Source organism: Grammomys surdaster, unplaced genomic scaffold, assembly GCF_004785775.1.
Source record: "Grammomys surdaster isolate TR1022 unplaced genomic scaffold, NIH_TR_1.0 371, whole genome shotgun sequence".
Taxonomy (NCBI): Eukaryota; Metazoa; Chordata; class Mammalia; order Rodentia; family Muridae; genus Grammomys; species Grammomys surdaster.
Window position 1 is genome coordinate 6455104 of NW_021604790.1, and position 13549 is coordinate 6468652.

The window sequence follows — 13549 nt, forward strand, 5'->3', positions numbered from 1 at the left end:
GAATCTTGGTGAGAGCCCCTCCATCCACTCCAGCTAGGGCTTTCCTTTCTTGTTTTTTTTTTTTTTTATTTTTTTTTTCTTTTTCAATAAAGAGAGATCATGTTGTCATTTTCAGGGTATTATTTAGACAGAAGAAAGGGGGAAAAAATCTAGAAATTTAACAGAGACCAAATAAGCTTGTTCCTTGAAGAGAGCTAAAGGTCAATAATGATCAATAATGCTCAAAACTACTCCAAGAAACAGAATCAGTCTTTAACACCTGTAAGGGCAGCAAGGGGCTCTCAGAGAAAGTCTGAGATATAAATACACACCATATAAATATGTATACAAATAACTTAGAAAGTATATCAATGACAATTTTATCTTTAGATTTTAAATTTAAAAAAATTATATGTATATATGTGTAAACATATGTGTGTGTGTGTACACATACATGTGTATGCAGGTGTAGGCATAGGCTTTTTCTGCAGAGATGTGTCACGGGAAGAGTGGGGGTGGGGCAGCAGGGGACGTGGGGATATCACACTGGGCTCAAAAATGTGGGATGAACAGAGTCCCTGCCTCCTCATGCACAAAACTGGAAATACCTAATGCCAACAGGGGATCCTGTGGTTGACCTTGGCAACTAGCATCTAGCAGTGACCCTTAAATGTTCCTGATTCTACACCCTATATAAATATGTATACAAATAACTTAGAAAGTATATCAATGACAATTATATTTTTAGATTTTAAGTTTTAAAAAGTATATGTACAGATATGTGTGTACATGCATGTGTACACATACGTGTGTGTGCAGGTGTCTTTGGAGGCCAGACAGCTGGGATCCCTTAGAGCTAAAGTTAAAGGCAGCTGTGAACTGGCCTGACATGGCTGCAAGGACATAAAACTCAAGCATCCTGCAGGAGCGGCACCTGCTCAACCACATCTCTTCAGTCCACTGCCTGTTGTTGATTTCCTTTGTTTTGAGATGGTCTCATTCTACAGCTGTATCCTGGAACTCACTGTCTAGACCAGACTGGCCTCAAACTCACAAAGATCATCCTGCCTCTCCCTTCCAAAGGCTGAGCTTACAGACATGCGTCACCAACAACATGCCGGGTGACAACTATAGTTTTATGCTAAAATCTTATGAAGTACATAAAATGGCCAGAAAAATGTAAATATGGAGAAATAAATAGAATTCTAATACATTCATTCTAAAAGATCATCTCATGAGCCCACCCCAGGAGGCCCAAAGCCTAACACATGGCATTCACAGAAAGATGACATTTTTTTCTCTCTGTCCACATCTCACTGTGCATAGAGAGAAGCTAGCAGCAAGGACCATCAAGTGATATCAATTGGCCTCTTTCCTCTTGGCTCTCTCCTGTAATTCTATTAGCATTGAACCTGATGCCAGAATCTCCAAATATGTAATCCTTCTAGGCATGATGGCACATGCCTTTATTCTAGCAGTTGGTAGGCAGAGGCAGCTGGATCTCTATGAGTACAAGGCTCGTCTGGTCTACACAGTAAATTCTAGGACAGCCAGAGCTACATAGTGAAACTGTCTGAAAAATAAGAATATAGAATCCCGCCGGGCAGTGGTGGCGCATGCCTTTAATTCCAGCACTTGGGAGGCAGAGGCAGGTGGATTTCTGAGTTTGAGGCCAGCCTGGTCTACAGAGTGAGTTCCAGGATAGCCAGGGCTATACAGAGAAACCTTGTCTCGAAACCACCCCCCCCACAAAAAAAAAGAATATAAATCCCAACATTCAGCCATGACATCCTCAAAATATAACAAGTACCTGGCAAATTGAAGGGCAGACCTAAGAGGAACTAGGTAGAAGTGTTGCTCTCTGGGGCTGTGGAGAGCTTAAAGCTGCCTGGTAAATAGGTAAACATGCTCTATACACAAGGTTTCCAGATGAGTTGCTTGGGTTCCTGGACAACAGAGAGATCCAAAGTCTTAAAAACACCTCTGATTCAAACACCTTTAGCCATTAGCTCAAGATGTAAGTTCACCTATACCAGTAGCTGGAGGGAGGTTTACCTTTAGTATTTCAGGCTCCTTGATGTCCAGGGATCTTGTGTTCCGGTGTCGCAGAGCTTTGTGTGATCTGTGGTATTTATGAGCACTTGGTGGTGTAAAGAACCAAATCATGCAAACTGCAGTCATGAACCCGAGGCCGATGCCCAGGAAGAGCCCGCTCATGTAGTAGGGGAGGGGGAGGATGAGGTATGCGTAGACACACATTATAAAGAAGCAGAGCGTCTTCACAGGTAACTCCTGATGCTCAGTGGCCGAGTCCTCTTCATCCTCACTCTCCAGAGCCATGCCATCGCTGGCAAGCACCTCTGGTTTGAGGGGGATATGGAGGGGCTTATCCAGTCTCCCATCGCCCTCAGTCTCCAGCTCAAAGTCCTCAGTATACAGTTCACAGAACTCTTCATCCTCCTTGCTCACTAAAGCAGACAGAGAACATTTCTCAAGAACCAGAGAACTTGTCTTCAGACCTAAATCCTTCAGACTGCTCACCTGGGAACCCTTAGGCTCCACTTCCTTCGAGGCGTCCTCAGTGGGCTTTGGGTGGTCATTCCTGGGGGTGTTGGGGTCACTGCCGTAGCCGTCCCCCTCTGAGTCCCCCTCCTCCTCCTTGATGCTGTAGTTATTGCTTTCCAAGTGCCCATTCAAGCTGGACAGGTTGGAGAGTTCTGAAGCACTTGAAGATAAGGCTTTGGGCCTGTGGCTGCCACTTTCCTCCCCGATGATTTTGCTGAGGAGCTGGAAGGGCTCATAGATGACCTCAGAAAGGCGTCGCTTAGTGTCTTCGATTTTTGCCTCCATTTCGGGCACTTTAAAAAAGGAGCGAGTGTCAGAGGGAGAAGTCAGGGGGGAAGAAGGCGCAGTCTTGGAATCTCCACCTGTGTTCCGTGGTTGTGTGAACTGTTTGAACAGGTGCAGGTTGAGTTTGGAGTCTGGGGGCTTATAGGACACGGTATCCGACTCCTGCCGGGAAGTGTCTGTGGACAGAGACTTGACCAGAGTCTTCATCAAGTGCCTGTGCCGTGGAGGGTGGGGGGGTTCTTTTGGCTCCACCTCGGTTGACAGGGACTTCACCAGGCTCATGAAGGGCTTTGCACTAGAGAGGGCGGAGGATGAGGCACTGGATGATAGGACAGGAGACTTGGAAGGAGAAGACAATGGAGACGAAGAACTGGTTTTCTGCTCAGAAAGGGACGACACACTGGGAGAACTAGCTAAAGGCCCAGATGAAGATGACCCTGGAGACAGAGCCAGTGGCACTGGACTTACTACCTGCAGTGCTGGAGCAGGTGACTCCAGCAGCTTTACAGTGTTCTCAGAGACAGGCAAAATGGCAGGAGTCTCAGACACAGACAGTCCATCTGCAGGGACCGTCGCAACAGCAGGGCCTGCAGGGTCATGGCCACCCTGGGGTTCAAGATACAGGTCCTCCTTGGCTTCAAGCCCCGTTACAATGCTTTGGTCATCTAGCCCCTCCTCCAGGTAGCCCCTGAACTCCTCCTCCTCTTCCTCCTCCTCCTCCCCGGATGCTGAGAAATGAATGGCGATGGTGTCTCTGGACACGGATCTTTGCACGTGCACTTTGGGGGTTGATGGTTTTGGCATGTCAATGGTTTTCTCGGCATGGCGACCATTCAGACTTGTCATTGCCGGCTTCGCAAGCGCTCAGGCTCTGAGGAAAACAGCAAGAAAAGAACAAGTCAGAGAGTGGCTTCTCCACAGGTGACTGACTGGGCCACGTGTAGCTCCAAGACCAGAAGAAGCTCAACTTAGATGGTGATTGTGCTTTTACATGGCAGATGGCCATAGCGTCACACTTTGGAAGGTTTAATGGTTTAATTTCCACAAGATAAATTCCAGCTAGGCATTCTCTTTTATGAGCAAACCACACACCAGCATTCTAAATGCCAACAATCTGTCTTGCTCACAACTGCTGAATAACCACTCCTTCCCCTTTAACTGGCTCATTTCTACCCACAACCCTCTCTACTACAAAGCCAAAATGAAGCACCCGGGTGAGTTTAAAGCTCTTGAGATAAAAATTTCACAAGTAGTGTTCTGGCCATGAAAAGCTAACTCAAGACGGTTCCTACTTCCACTGTGGGTTCACAGCAGCCCTGCCTTGAGTCTCCCACAGTGACCACACTGTTCTGCCACCTTATAGTAAGTGGCAAAACAGCCACATAGGGAAACCTAGAAACTAATTGTCATGACTTGTCATTGTTCTTACACAGCAAGTGCCATCCGGCCAGGGCACTGAGGCCACACATAGAACAAGCATTGGCTCAAAACTGAATCCATTACTCACATGGAAGAAAGCTGAGTGTCAGTGTGGTAGCCTACCAGCACACATGAAATGCCACTGAGTGCTGCGGGAAGCCACAGGAGACAGGCTCTCTGCCCTTCTGGAGCCTAACAGCCAGATGAAAGGAAGGCAGAGACCTGGAAAGCTGCCAGCCAAACAGGCAATGCCAAGTGCACCTGTGACATGCATGTCATGCCATCTTACACCACTGTGCAGCTGGCTATTGACTTAAGCCAGCCTCAAGTCCATGATCCTCCTGCCTCAGCCTCTTAACTCTTAAATACTAGAGACAGTGGTAAGCCCCACACCTGGCTAATTACAGGGCACAAGGCATCATGCCAGGCCTCTACAGCTGGACAGAGATGCCACCAGAAGAGCTAGGATGTTGGGGCAGACATCAGCAGTTCTCAGGCCACAAGGCCAGGCGGGGTGAGACACTGGACACCTGTGTTCTCTGAACTGGTGTGTAGTAAAAGCAGGATGGACATGGGCAGAAAATTAAGACAGGGGCATGAGGACTGTTCTCTGCTACAGGACACACAGCGGCCATGGAGGGGGGTGATCCAGGTCCTAGAGAGGCATCACAAGCAAGTGGAAGGGTCTCTGCCTTGGCCAGAGCAGAACTTCTCGGACTTACTCCTTTCCCAGCTAACTCTGTGGAGTTCAAATAAGTTACAACTCAAACAAGCTACAACCTCAACCTCTGCCTCAGTAATTTCTGCAAAATGGTGGTCTAGGGCATTTCCCAAATGTTCAATCCACTTGTTTATGCTCACAGGTAGACTAGATACAACCCCGCCCCACTCACGGGTAAGCAGAAGCAGCCTACTACAGGCCATCTATACCACACTGCTCACTTGTTCCAACACTTAGGTCCTCTGCCACACAGTCTTGTTCAACGTGCCAGCAACTGATACTACCAACAAGAGCACAGACGGAACTTAGGGTGGCAGCATGGGAAACCGTACCCCTAGATCACCAGAGTGAGGGAATTTGCCAACGATGGAGAGAGCGCCAGAGTCGGGGCCCAGACACCTCATGAACACACCGTTTTCACCATCAAATCTCAGAGACATTACTTCCATAGACTTTGCATCAGAGTTGCCCGTGTTCTTCTGTGACCTGCAGGCTCTCTGACTGGGGATGAATACAGGAAGAGAGAATGAGCCCCACTAACCACTAATGAGCAACCTACATCCAGCAAAGGGCACCAGCTGGAAAAGTCTGCCTGCGGGCCAGGACACTGCAGGCTAGGACAATTCTTCCCTGGTTTGTTTTGTTTATAGACAGGTCTCACTATTGTAGCCCTGGCTAGCCTGGAACTTATAACATAGACACACTGAACTCGAATCTATAGAGACACAGCTCTATCTGCCCCCTGAGCATTGGGATTAAAGGCAGGCCCAGCTCTTCCCTGTTATCTTTACGTCAACATGTCTGTAGGTTAAAAAGACAACAAGAGAAGGCAGCAACAGACACAATGAGGGCCAGCTCAGTCATTCAACAGTCACCCAGTTTCACATGTACTCATCAAGTACATATTAACCTAGGAGTTCTTCAATTATATGTATATGTCTGGTTGTGTGCACACATGGTATGTGCATATTCATGTGAGTGCCTGAGAAGGTCAGAAGCATCAGATTCCTATGGCTGGAAATACAGACATTTGTATGCCACTTTATAATACGGATGCTGAGAACTGAACCCAGGTTCTGTATGTGCTCTTAACTGCTGAGCCATCTCTCCTGCCCCTCACAGGGGTAATTTTAAAGGAAAATTGAAGGAGTGGTTTTAAAACAAAGTTTGGTGCTGGCTAATTCTCAGTCAGCTGCTGGAACAACACCAAGGGTAAGGCATGGCTGTCACTCTGAGGCTGCTTTGTAGGAAACAGTGGCTTCCAGGTAAAGGAGACTCTGGGTGCATATTGGGGGAAAAGCACACAGTTTTGAGGCTGAATAGTTAAGCTGGTCTTCTAGGATGCAGGACAGAAGTGAAGAGGCCTAGCTGAGGCGAAGGTCAGACTAGGCAAAGCCCAAGGCATGGGTGAAACATCACTGGGGTGTCTGCTCGAAGCAACCAGGTCAGACCTTAGGGACAAAGCAGGCACCTGCTGAGAAAATTGCTGTGTTTTGTACAGAGGCCACCAGGGCCCCATGACCTGCCAACTGAAAGGGACTTCTGATGGTTTCTGATCAACTTTTCCCCTAAGTCCCTATCAGTCAAGAAGGCCCAAGGCAGGACCCACAGAGAAGCAGATGCCAGGCCACCAGACGGGGCAGGCAGCCTAACCAAGCCTCAGAGCTTCAGAGGCCCATTACAAACAATGACCAGGCCTGGCTCCACTTCCTGACCTCACAAAGCGAGTGAGTACAGGTGGGGCACCACAGCCCATCTTTAAACGCTAGGATGCCTGTGGTCCTCTTTGTCCTGACAGAATAGACCTGGACTTCTGCTCAGGGATTAGTGAGAGCAAAGTGCCAGTCTGTGAGGATCAGCCTAGGCTCACTGGAGCTCATGTATAGGGGTTCCATTTCCTCTCACTGTGAGACCAGGTAAGCAAAGGCTGCTCCTAGGAGCCCCAGATCAATGGTAACTTGAGTATGCCAGAACCAGCCCAGGGTTTGGGTTCCAGACATTTACTCAGGTCTCTGCTAAGCCACCTCTTCTTGCACTCCTTACAGTAGCTGCAGGGCCAACAGAACTGACTTTACACAGGCCAGCAGGAAAGTGCAACCAACTGACACTGGGAACATGGCACGGCCTGCCTCAGCACCAATCGACCATGAGAGGATTGGTCAGGTGTGGCCTTCCACATCCTGGACTGCACTGCACACCCTTCCCCTCAGCAGCAAACAGCTCTCTGTCTTTCTTTGTTTTGGCCATAGTAGCTATTCTCTGTGCTCCATCACGATGCTTCCTTGGGAGGCAAGAGCTCAGTTCTGAACCAGCAGCATGTGACCAGTCGCACTGAGAAATGAAAGGCCTTCTTATCCAGCCCACAATCTAGTACCATAAAAAATGCCAAGCCTCGTGCCCTCTGCTACTGAAATTCAATTATACTCAGGCCCAAAACGCAGACAGCCTTTAGCCTCGGGAGCTGAAATGCCAACGCAGACTGCCTTTCCCACTCATCTCCTGCCAAAGCCCCCATCAGACCTCAGGGGCTGCAGTCTCACACTGACCTCTCCATTGAGTGTGATGTCTGTCTTTAGATTTGAAAACTAGCCTTGTCACCAGGGTCCCTTGGGGACAATATCCTGCCAGTGATATGTTTAAAGACTCTGATGTGATCACAGTGTGCTGCGGACTGTGTGCTGCCCTGGAAGGGGCTCAGAGGCAAGGTGGAGGGGTGAGCAGTGAATGGTGTGTGACGTGAAGGCTGCTCCATTCTCAAGCCCACTATCCTGTTGGCAGGGAACACAATATGCACAGTTAGTTATGTCCTCTAAGAAGCTGACACATCTGCAACTGACCAAGAAACAAATGGGAAAAAACTAAGAAAGAGGAAACCCTAGAAATGGACCCTAGACAAGCCCCCTCTCCAAGGCAAGGGCTGATCCTGGGAAACTGGCAATCTCTTTACTTTTTACGATGTATTTATTTGTGCGTGTGTGCGTGTGTGCGTGTGTGTGTGCGCGCGCGCACGCACAAATAAAGCGTGCGTGTGCGGGCGCTGTGACACCTTTGAGCTTGTTGCAGGGAGGTATGAAAGGCTGCCACCATTAGGTGTTCATCGTCCTTCCTTACGAAATGAAAATGAATTATTAAAGAGGGAATCCAGTGCTGGGGCCGACTCTAAATGCTACTGCCCTGAGTAACTGAAATGTGCCAGCCTTCTCCATTACTCAGGCACTCTAGCACTCCTGTTGGCTTTGTTACAAGATCTACTCAAGAAGAAACACAGGGAAGGCACAGGTCAAGAGAGAAAGTCCAGGGAAAATAGAGAGATGAATAGAGAAAACATTCAGGACACTTTTCAGAATCAGAGTTTTCCTCTCAAGGGCAAGCAGGGGGCTTGGGGAGCAAGGGTGCTTACCAGCAAGCCTGAGGACCTGAGTTCGATCCCAGGAGCCCACACAGTGGAAAGGGAGAACCAGCCCCCAGAAGCTGTCCTCTGGCCTCCAAATGTGCACTGCTGCATGCGTGCTGAGGAACCTCACAAAGCCAGGTGAGGTGGCTTTGAGTGACCCCAGCACTGTGGAGGGTGAGGCAGGAGGAGCAGAAGGGCCAGGCCAGCCACAGCAGCCTAACGGGACACACAGAGCTTCACTTGTTCTTTAGCAGTTCCTCCAGTGAGGCTGGCTGCTAAGGTAAGGGATGCAGACGTTTATGTTCCCAAACAACGTCTAAGGGAAAACAAAAGCTTGCTGCAGCCAAACGCTCTGTGAGCCTGGGCTTGGCAGCCATATTCCTAGAAAGCAGGATGTTGCCTGCTCTGCTGATGGCCTTTCCCAGGTCCTGGCTGTGCGTCTCCATTAGAGCCACTGTCCCCAAAAAGATGTTCATCTCTCAGTAAGAGAGAAAGCTGCGCTGGATGTGGTAGTGCATGCTTTTAACTCCAGAACTCAGGAGGCAGAGGTAGCCAGATCTTTGTGAGTTTGAGGCCAGCCTGGTCCACAGAGTGAGTTCCAGGACAGCCAGGCTACATAAAGAGACCTGGTAGATTTAAAAATGGGAGAAGCTTCTAATAATGGTTTGTGCTCCAAAATTTATGTGGCCTTCTTTACTCTATGCCACCTACAGAAAACAAGTCAATGGCTTCGTTCAAACTTGAACCACAAATCACCAAAGACTCCCGACAGGAGCTGGCCGCCTTCCCTCTCACAGGCTCCACAAGTCGTCCAGCTGAGAGTGCGAACACCAAACGTCAATGACACTATCTCGTTTCTAGAAACCCAAAAGGGCTAGCCTCGTTAATTAAGCCATGAAAAACCAATTGACAGTAAGTCAGACTGGACAACGAGAAAGGATGAGCTATTTTAAGACAGTGTGGCATTTATTAACAGCTAATAACTGCTCTGAAATTGGCTTTTGTTTTTGCAATTTTCTAATCTGATAATAACTTCCCTTCCTATCTCCAGCTGGATTTTTATCAATCCTAGCTTCCAACAACCAAAGCCATACAAACCTTCTGGGTTACTATGTTACCAGTAACATCTGCCTGGTCCTCTCTTACTAGAATAGACAGCCGTAGTGGCTACTGTTCCTTCCTTCCTTCAATGCTCAGTTACTGCAGATGGAAGTCCTGCATGAGAGTGAGTAGGCCTCTGGATCCAGGTTTGGAAGTTTCCTTTCTCAAAGGTAATCCCAATTTGTCAAGGTCACTGTTAAATTACACACACCCTGCCTGGTAGCCTAGCTCTGAGTTAATAGTTTTAATTCAAAATTTTTTGGAAAAGGAAAAGAAGCAAGGACGTTTACTTTCTTTTTTTTTTTTTTCTTTTTTTAAGACTCTCACTATGTAGCATCGACTGACCTCTGCCTCCCCTTTGCCTGAAAAGCTGGGATTAAAGGCATGCACTACCACGCCCACCTAGCGGGGGACATCTTACATTTCACTTCTCTAAATGTGAGTTTCTTCTATAAGAAAGGGGCAAAGGAGAGTAGGACTGTTCAAACAGTGGATCTAGACCACACCAACCATCTAGAAAGACCTAATTCAGCCTCAAAATCTCAAGTGCATCCCTAAACTCACTTAGATCAGCCAGGCAGCTGATAACTGGCAGCAGCCATTCTAATCTGGTAATACCCTTCCTTGACAACAAAAATCAAAACTGACACGATAGGTAACAAACTAGCCTCAACTATGTTCCATCTCAAGACGGGGCTGGCCCTGCATACTAGCCCTCTTCCAAGACACTTAAACCCTGACTGTTAGAAGCCAGGACACTTTCCATGGGTTATCAGGATCCTAGACTCCAAGTCACCACCTCCTCATACCACACCTGCACCGCCACCACCATAGCCATTACCTCCACCTCCCTAACACCCCACCCCCGAGAGCTTACTCCATGAGCAAACCAGTGGGCCCACGCCTCCCAGTGCTGAGAAAAGCAAGAGCAACAGATCACTAACCGACCAGAGTGCAGTGCACAGCAGGCATGGCAGCCTGGCAGCTCCTCTGGCTCCCAGTGGCTCTATCAGATGTAGTCACCAAGTGGGGTCACGGTAGTGAGGAGAGAAAGCCAAGGGCATACCATTCCTTGAACTTACACGATTTTCTCTGAAATAATCACTCTCAGAAAGCCTAGCCGCATCCTATTGTTCTTCCTGGAAGTTACGATTATCTTTCAGATTTTAAAGGTAAAAAATGTCACTTCAAGCTCCAAGTGGTGGGGCCTAGAGCGGTGACTCAGTGGTTAAGAGCACTCGTTGCTCTTGCAGAGAACCTGGATTCAGTTCGCAGCTCCTAGATTAGGTGACTCACAACTACACACACATTTAAAAATTAAACCTAAAAAAAAAATTAATCCTAAAAAAAAAATTTTCCAAGAAGTTAAAAGGAAATCCCATTTTAGACATAAACCATTACTTTACCTCTTAGGAAAAACACATGCTGACAAAGCAGTGAAGCTTCCTTCTCTTTCTGAAGGCCATCTTAATGTCTTTAGGGTCAAATTTAGGAGAATATACTCAATGTTTTCCAGCCTGTGAGCAGCACATGGGACAGTCCCTGCATCTTGAGGTAGACAGGTAGGTGGTGTGTGTGTGTCTGTGTGTGTGTGTGTGTGTGTTGTGTGTGTGTAGGTGTGTGTGTGTTTATGTTGTGGAGGAGGGAAGTGGGGGTCGACTGCGAGTGGGCTGTGCCCTATTCTCACTTTTTACCTTGGCTGCCATAAAACAGGGTCTCTAACTGAACAGAAAGTTCTCCCTTTCAGCCAGGTTGACTGGTCTCAGGATCCACCTGATGCTGGGGTTACAGACATGCAGTCATACTGGGCTGTCCTTTTACATGGGTGCTGGGGACTTGAACTGAGGCCCTCATTCCTGCATAGCAAGTACTGGTACCCACTGAGCCACCCCCTCACCCCAAGAGCAGATAATATCTAAGGAGGGCTTGCTCTGGTCCAGGGCCCATGAAAATTCCTTTGTTTTGTTCTGTGTGACACTAAGGATTGAACTCAGAACCAAAAGGTTTGGTGGCAAAAAAAAAACAAAAACAAAAAAACAACCCACCTATACAGGTCTGTGTATGAGAGCCAGTGTGTTGGAAGTGTCCATTTGTAAGAGCAGAGGTGGAGTGTCAAATGAACTCATATTTAAATGTTCTGCTGCTGGTGGTTTTTGAGACAGGGTCTCCTACAGCCTGGACTGGCCTCAAACTTGCTGTACAGCAAGACTGGCCTTAAACACCTAGTCCTCCCAAATCCACTTCACAAGCACTGACATCACAGGAAAGTGCCTCCAGGAAGCTCATTTGGAAATGTTGAAACTACTAATTATTTACCAATTTATATAGCTGATAGCGTTGTAATCGTATAGAATATTGTCCTTGCATCCTTGTCAAGCATAAACATGCTCTTTTACTTTGTCCAGTCCTGCAGGTAAAGGAAAATCTCAATTCTTCTGCATCATGCTATATTTCAGCGTCCTACACCCCACCCCATCACCACCTAGCTATCTGTGAAACAACCATTCCAAGATTTCTATTTTAAGGTACCCAGGACACTTCACCTCCACTCTCTAGCTTCTGGGTTTTATAGCTTCCTGAGAAACTTTTCTCCTTCTGTCTTCACAAAGCATCAGTCTTAAAGAGCACAGAGAATGTTGACAGTGATGTGCATTTTGCTTTCAGATTTCTGTGCAAAGATCAAAGTCTTGCATTTGTGGACAGCAGTGAGAGCTCAGCAGTTAGGAGCACTTGTAGAGGACCCCAGATTCAGCTCCCAGGACCCACACTGGGATGGGAACCCTCTTCTGGCCTCCTTGGGCCCCTCCCATGCCACATACACCCATACAGATAAACATACAACACGCATCTATTTTCTTTTAATCCTTTGAATTTTTTTTAAAAAAATATAAACTGCTTTAGACAGTCACATCTCTGTGTGTTCTAGCTGCAGTAAATAGTATCATACTTGGATTTTTTTCCCACCCAAATCATATTAGTTAACTAAGAAGCCTATTTCTTCTGAATTCCATTGGTATCTACTGGTCGTCTGCCTTCTCCAAGAACAAAGGTTCAGGAATGTTAACCTCTGTTTTCAGTGAGAAACTTCCTATATCAGACTTAACATTGGTGCAGGACAGTAAAATCCACTAAGGATAATCTTACATCAGGATTCTATTGATAGTGGGAGTCCAGTCTGGGGCCCAAGATTTTTTTTTTTTTAAAGGTTTTTAAAAGACATGGTGGCACATGCTTACTTCCATCAAGACCAGACTGTTTGAGAGTGAGTTTTAGAGTCTGTAAATCAGTAAGTAAAACACCAGCACTGAGCCTGAGCACATATGTATAAATAAGGCAGCCAGTGTGTGTATGTGTATAAGAGAGCCTGAGTGTGTGTGTGTGTGTGTGTGTGTGTGTGTGTGTGTGTGTAAGGGAGCCTGAGTGTGTGTGTGTGTGTCTAAGGGAGCCTGAGCACGGGTGTATAAGGAAGCCTGAGTGCGTGTGTAACGGAGAAAAGGGAAGCAACAGATAGCTGTTAAGGCACAGGGTAGCAGAAAGCTTCCTGGTAGCCCCTTGTGTGTGTGTGTGTGGGGGGGTCTACTTAACAAGCTAACTGGCGCAACCAAGTAGAAACCAGATCTAAGTAGTAGATGAAGCATGAAGCAAGGGAGGGAGGCAGGAAACCTAAGTCCATGTTCAAGATCTGTCAAGTCAGAAGCTACCATCTCCTGACAGAGCTGACCCAGCCACATGGCTGCCCTGTGGTTTCCTCTGAGGATAACTTACATACAAACCCTGAGGCAAGGCCCTCCTCCATTGTAGGTGTCCCAAGAAGGACCTGGGCTGAAGGCAGCCTAGATATGAACTGATGGGGCCTAAGAGCTCCACAGGAGTAAGCTCCCAACAACTGGTCAGCTAGATAGAATCAGTCACTGAAAGACGTACCAAACGCAGCCATGAGGCGGGCACTCCGAGGAGGGCTGAGACCCTGACTGGGCAGTGCAGGTCCTTCACTCACTCTACCTTCCTGAGCTGTGAGATGAGGGACTCTTGTCCATTGTCTTCAGGAACTTCTAGAAGGCTCTAAATTCTACCAGAATAGAACA

The 13549-nt window shown here is 47.5% G+C and overlaps 1 protein-coding gene across 2 annotated transcripts in view; it reads right to left on the bottom strand.

The window, feature by feature from the left end:
- Tex2 (testis expressed 2) overlaps window positions 1–13549 on the bottom strand; it is a 109738-nt gene that overhangs the window by 63057 nt on the left and 33132 nt on the right. For both annotated transcript variants that reach the window (XM_028780617.1, XM_028780616.1), the window contains exon 2: window positions 2035–3700. In XM_028780617.1, coding sequence (XP_028636450.1) covers window positions 2035–3675 — 1641 coding nt within the window. In that variant the 5' untranslated portion in view covers window positions 3676–3700. The remainder of the gene's footprint in view (window positions 1–2034; window positions 3701–13549) is intronic.